This window comes from Schistocerca cancellata, chromosome 8, assembly GCF_023864275.1.
Source record: "Schistocerca cancellata isolate TAMUIC-IGC-003103 chromosome 8, iqSchCanc2.1, whole genome shotgun sequence".
Lineage (NCBI taxonomy): Eukaryota > Metazoa > Arthropoda > Insecta > Orthoptera > Acrididae > Schistocerca > Schistocerca cancellata.
The window spans coordinates 578055285-578061284 of NC_064633.1; the positions used below are offsets into that span (position 1 = coordinate 578055285).

The 6000-nt window shown below is 49.0% G+C and overlaps 1 protein-coding gene and 2 non-coding genes across 3 annotated transcripts in view; 2 read left to right on the plus strand and 1 right to left on the minus strand.

Annotated features, from left to right (window-relative positions):
* LOC126095694 (paired box protein Pax-6-like) overlaps positions 1-4947 on the plus strand; it is a 271506-nt gene extending 266559 nt beyond the window's left edge. The window contains exon 10 of the mRNA XM_049910447.1: positions 4853-4947. Coding sequence (XP_049766404.1) covers positions 4853-4947 — 95 coding nt within the window. The remainder of the gene's footprint in view (positions 1-4852) is intronic.
* Positions 3212-3286, minus strand: Trnas-cga (transfer RNA serine (anticodon CGA)). The gene has a single exon. It is a non-coding gene; the product is annotated as a tRNA-Ser (tRNA).
* On the plus strand, positions 3630-3704 carry Trnas-cga (transfer RNA serine (anticodon CGA)). The gene has a single exon. It is a non-coding gene; the product is annotated as a tRNA-Ser (tRNA).
* Positions 4948-6000: the final 1053 nt, after the last annotated feature.

Below are 6000 nucleotides of genomic sequence, written 5' to 3' on the forward strand. Positions count from 1 at the left end.
TCTGTTGGGGTACATAAAATACAGCCTTTGTCCCATCTATGCCAGCTACAACTTAACGAGCTGAGAAATCTAATTGTCGAAGCTGTCGATTCAATTAAGGCGAACCTGTTGATTTGTGTGTGGAATGAAACAGACTACCATTTCAGTGTTTCTCTCTCTTATGCAGGTCTCACGGTAGTCTATCCCGTGCAAGTCACTAAATCAATACGTAACTATCGAACCTGTATTCCTTGAAACTGTTTACTGTAGTCAAGTTTTGATCTTCGTCTACGCTCTTTACCCACCCCCACTTATTTCATTCCATTACCAATTTAGTGTCTCAAGATATATCCTAGACACTTCATCAGTTACCTTATCTACCCATTTCATCTCCAGTATTCTTATGTAACGACACATATAAAAGCTTCTGTTTTCTCATTGTCTGTCCCGTTTATCGCCCACGTTTTATTTCCATTTAACGCTAAACAAGACAAAAATTAGTCATTTCCGTGAGACAGCATGCTAATACTGTTTAACATTGCATCTACCCTTGATAATGGTGGAGAAAAGTGTGTAAAAGTTCCTTTGGGCACGTCAATCCAGCTGAATGCACTCATTGATGATTAGATATCGCAGAGCTACGAAATGAGGGCGGTGTTGACTGCTACGTTTCACCCGCTGTTCCAAATAGTGGCTCAAATGGTTCAAATGGCTCTGAGCATCATGGGACTTAACATCTGAGGTCATCAGTCCCCTAGAGCTTAGAACTACTTAAACCAAACTAACCTAAGAACATCACACACATCCATGCCCGAGGCAGGATTCGAACCTGCGACCGTAGCGGTTGCGCGGTTCCAGACTGAAGCGCCTAGAACCGCTCAGCCACACCGCCAAGCTCCAAATAGTCTCAGACATTTTGTGTAAGGTTAAGATCCGGACACTCGAGGTGCCCGAGTGTTCGTCATATCATGAACGATGCGTACAGCTCTGTCTACATGACTGTTGTCATCTTGGAAGATATGAGTGTCCACAGCATACTCATTATGCTGATGTGGCAGAGAGGGTAACTCTAGTAGCCAATAAAGTTAAAATAAAAAACCTGTTTCATGTTCACGTTGGCGTAAATAACTGGGCTCAAGTCCTGGTAAGGAAAACACTCCAAAAACATCACATAAGTTTCATCAGCCTAAAGTACAATCTCCACAAAATTCGGTTTAAGCGCTTTGTATTGGCAGATAGGTAACATCGGGACTCGTAGGACTACACTACACGCCTCCAGCGAGCTTCTGTCTAATTCCTGTGTTCCTCGCCTAATGGAAGAAGCGAAATTTTATGTTGCGCTGTGAACTATACCAGACTCGCAACATTCGCTGGAAAACTGCTTCAAGATGATCTTGAATCACTGAGAGCAGTAGTTACAATCTGGTTTGAAGTCGATTACCACAGGCAAGGCGTGACATTAAATTCCAATACGTTCGGCTAGAGTCTCTATATGATCACTACTCTTGGGCCATGTTACATAGCTGCGAGTGGTAAACCATTCCTTGTAGACATGCTGTAATAAACTACACTACTGGCCATTAAAATTTCTACACCACGAAGATGACCTGCTACAGACGCGAAATTTAACCGACGGGAGGAAGATGCCGTGATATGCAAATGATTAGCTTTTCAGAGCATTCACACAAGGTTGGCGCCGGTGGCGACACCTACAACGTGCTGACACGAGGAAAGTTTCCAACCGATTTCTCATACAGAAACAGCAGCTGACCGGCGTTGCCTGGTGAAACGTTGTTGTGATGCCTCGTGTAAGGAGGAGAAATGCGTACCATCACGTTTCCGACATTGATAAAGGTCGGATTGTAGCCTATCGCGATTGCGGTTTATCATATCGCGACATTGCTGCTCGCGTTGGTCGAGATCCAATGACTGATATCAGAATATGGAATCGGTGGGTTCTGGATCCCAGCGGCCGCGTATCACTAGCACTCGAGGTGACAGGCATCTTATCCACATGGCTGTAACGGATAGTACAGCCACGTCTCGATCCCTGAGTCAACAGATGGGGACGTTTGCAAGACAGACACCATCTGCACGAACAGTTCGACGGCGTTTGCAGCAGCATGGACTATCAGCTCGGAGGCCATGGCTGCGGTTACCCTTGACGGTGCATCACAGACAGGAGCGCCTGGTATGGTGTACTCAACGACGAACCTGGGTGCACCAATGGCAAAACTTCATTTTTTCGGATGAATCCAGGTTCTAGAATAAGATTTTCACTCTGCAGCGGAGTGTGCGCTGATATGAAACATCCTGGCAGATTAAAACTGTGTGCCCGACCGAGACTCGAACTCGGGACCTTTGCCTTTCGCGGGCAAGTGCTCTACCACTGAGCTACCGAAGCACGACTCACGCCCGGTACTCACAGCTTTACTTCTACCAGTGCCTCGTCTCCTACCTTCCAAACTTTACAGAAGCTCTCCTGCGAACCTTGCAGAACTAGCACTCCTGAAAGAAAGGATATTGCGGAGACATGGCTTAGCCACAGCCTGGGGGATGTTTCCAGAATGAGATTTTCACTCTGCAGCGGAGTGTGCGCTGATATGAAACTTCCTGGCAGATTAAAACTGTGTGCCCGACCGAGACTCGAACTCGGGACCTTTGCCTTTCGCGGGCAAGTGCTCTACCACTGAGCTACCGAAGCACGACTCACGCCCGGTACTCACAGCTTTACTTCTGCCAGTACCTCGTCTCCTACCTTCCAAACTTTACAGAAGCTCTCCTGCGAACCTTGCAGAACTAGCACTCCTGAAAGAAAGGATATTGCGGAGACATGGCTTAGCCACAGCCTGGGGGATGTTTCCAGAATGAGATTTTCACTCTGCAGCGCAGTGTGCGCTGATATGGAACTTCCTGGCAGATTAAAACTGTGTGCCCGACCGAGACTCGAACTCGGGACCTTTGCCTTTCGCGGGCAAGTGCTCTACCAACTGAGCTACCGAAGCACGACTCACGCCCGGTACTCACAGCTTTACTTCTGCCAGTACCTCGTCTCCTACCTTCCAAACTTTACAGAAGCTCTCCTGCGAACCTTGCAGAACTAGCACTCCTGAAAGAAAGGATATTGCGGAGACATGGCTTAGCCACAGCCTGGGGGATGTTTCCAGAATGAGATTTTCACTCTGCAGCGGAGTGTGCGCTGATATGAAACTTCCTGGCAGATTAAAACTGTGTGCCCGACCGAGACTCGAACTCGGGACCTTTGCCTTTCGCGGGCAACTGCTCTACCAACTGAGCTACCGAAGCACGACTCACGCCCGGTACTCACAGCTTTACTTCTGCCAGTACTTCGTCTCCTACCTTCCAAACTTTACAGAAGCTCTCCTGCGAACCTTGCAGAACTAGCACTCCTGAAAGAAAGGATATTGCGGAGATATGGCTTAGCCACAGCCTGGGGGATGTTTCCAGAATGAGATTTTCACTCTGCAGCGCAGTGTGCGCTGATATGAAACTTCCTGGCAGATTAAAACTGTGTGCCCGACCGAGACCGAACTAGTTCTGCAAGGTTCGCAGGAGAGCTTCTGTAAAGTTTGGAAGGTAGGAGACGAGGTACTGGCAGAAGTAAAGCTGTGAGTACCGGGCGTGAGTCGTGCTTCGGTAGCTCAGTTGGTAGAGCAGTTGCCCGCGAAAGGCAAAGGTCCCGAGTTCGAGTCTCGGTCGGGCACACAGTTTTAATCTGCCAGGAAGTTTCATATCAGCGCACACTCCGCTGCAGAGTGAAAATCTCATTCTGGAAACATCCCCCAGGCTGTGGCTAAGCCATGTCTCCGCAATATCCTTTCTTTCAGGAGTGCTAGTCCTGCAGGTTCGCAGGAGAGCTTCTGTAAAGTTTGGAAGGTAGGAGACGAGGTACTGGCAGAAGTAAAGCTGTGAGTACCGGGCGTGAGTCGTGCTTCGGTAGCTCAGTGGTAGAGCACTTGCCCGCGAAAGGCAAAGGTCCCGAGTTCGAGTCTCGGTCGGGCACACAGTTTTAATCTGCCAGGAAGTTTCAATCCAGGTTCTGTTTACAGCATGATGATGGTCGCTTCCGTGTTTGGCGACATCGCGGTGAACGCACATTGGAAGCTTGTATTTGTCATCGCCATACTGGAGTATCACCCGGCATGACGGTGTGGGGTGCCATTGGTTACACGTCTCGGTCACCTCTTGTTCGCATTGACGGCACTTTGAACAGTGGACGTTACATTTCAGACGTGTTACGATCCGTGGCCGTACCCTTCATTCTATCCCTGCGAAACCCTACATTTCAGCAGGATAATGCACGACCGCATGTTGCAGTTTCTGTACGGGCCTTTCTAGATACAGAAAATGTTCGACTGCTGCCCGGGCCAGCACATTCTCCAGATCTCTCACCAATTGAAAACGTCTGGTCAATGGTGGCCGAGCAACTGGCTCTTCACAACACGGCAGTCACTACTCTTGGTGAACTGTGGTATCGTGTTGAAGCTGCATGGACAACTGGACCTGCACACGCCATCCAAGCTCTGTTTGACTTAATGCCCAGGCGTATCGAGAACGTTATTACGGCCAGACGTGGTTGTTCTGGGTACTGATTTCTCAGGATCTATGCACCCAAACTGCGTGAAAATGTAATGACATGTCAGTTATAGTATAATATATTTGTCCAATGAATACCCGTTTATCATCTGCATTTCTTCTTGGTGTAGCAGTTTTAATGGCCAGTAGTGTACTTAAACCTCTTCTTTCTTTTTGAGTCACCCTGATGTGCTACTTGCAGCCCTCCCGTTATCTGACAACAGCCGTGCTTTGTCGTTCTCCCGTGACGAGCAGCTTCTGCGGTGTGTGTCTGCAGGCCTCATCTCGCCCGGGGTGTCGGTGCCCATCGCGGTCCCCGGGCCGGGCCAGCAGGCGGACGTGGCGGCGCAGTACTGGCCGCGCCTGCAGTGACGCTGGTGGAACTGAGCGCCCCCGCCCCCGCCCCCGCTGCCGCCGCCGCCGCCCACGCCTCTGCCACTGGGACTGGGACGACTGCGCAGCTGACGGCGCGCCACCGCCAGCCCACCGGCGCCATCGGATCGGGACGCCAGCGTCAACTTACCGCAGACGTGTGCTCGCGCCCGTGCTGCGGTCCTGTAAGCCACAAACTCCTCGCGTCCGGGCCAGAGGATTCGTTGTCACACTCCACGCAGAAAGCCCATTACCTTTCCTCTTCCACGTGCCTACTGCTTCCTTCCAACCCTTCTCTACTCCCCATTCTAAAACATTTCGGGTGTTACGCTCTCGACTTGCTATCAGACTTACGCAGTTGTCTGCGATACTTCGTTATGACAGCTTCAAAATAAGCCATAGTGGCCACGTCGGGGCGGACTGCACTGTTACACCTGCGTCTGCGCTCCGCATCTCACTGAACAGATAAAGAGTACAAGTGTATCTACGCAGTTTTTCTTAATTTTAGTGACTCTTTGCTGGAAACAACACAGCCTTTTACTTAAGACAGTTAAATTCGAGTACACAATTATTTTATACACGCATAAATTCACAAACTTCAGTATTTGAAACGTCAGAGATGTACGTCCGCTTCTTACACGTAATACGATATTACGCTGCTAATTTCATTATTTTCCCTCTCATTAACGTTTTAATGTTTTTTGGCAAGAGAATCCGATTTTTTGCGAGGTTTCCTCGCTATATTTTGGTACAGAGCTTATTTAGTACATCTCAACATAACGTGCATCCGAACTCTGTCGTCGTCTGCATGATCATTGCATCTGTGAGAGTTCATCACCGCAATCCCGTGAAGGTCCGCACGGGAACATGCCTCACTCCTACAATATGCGAATAAGTTGTGTATCAGGTTTCATCGGAAGATTCTTTGGCTGCACCGTCGTTTTGATGATGTTACGCGCTGCAAAACCCTTTCCTCCCGCTGAAGTCTTTGCCACTACGGTTCCCATTGCTGATATGCCTCTTTTCTTGAAATTTGTGAGAAAGTAGGAATAA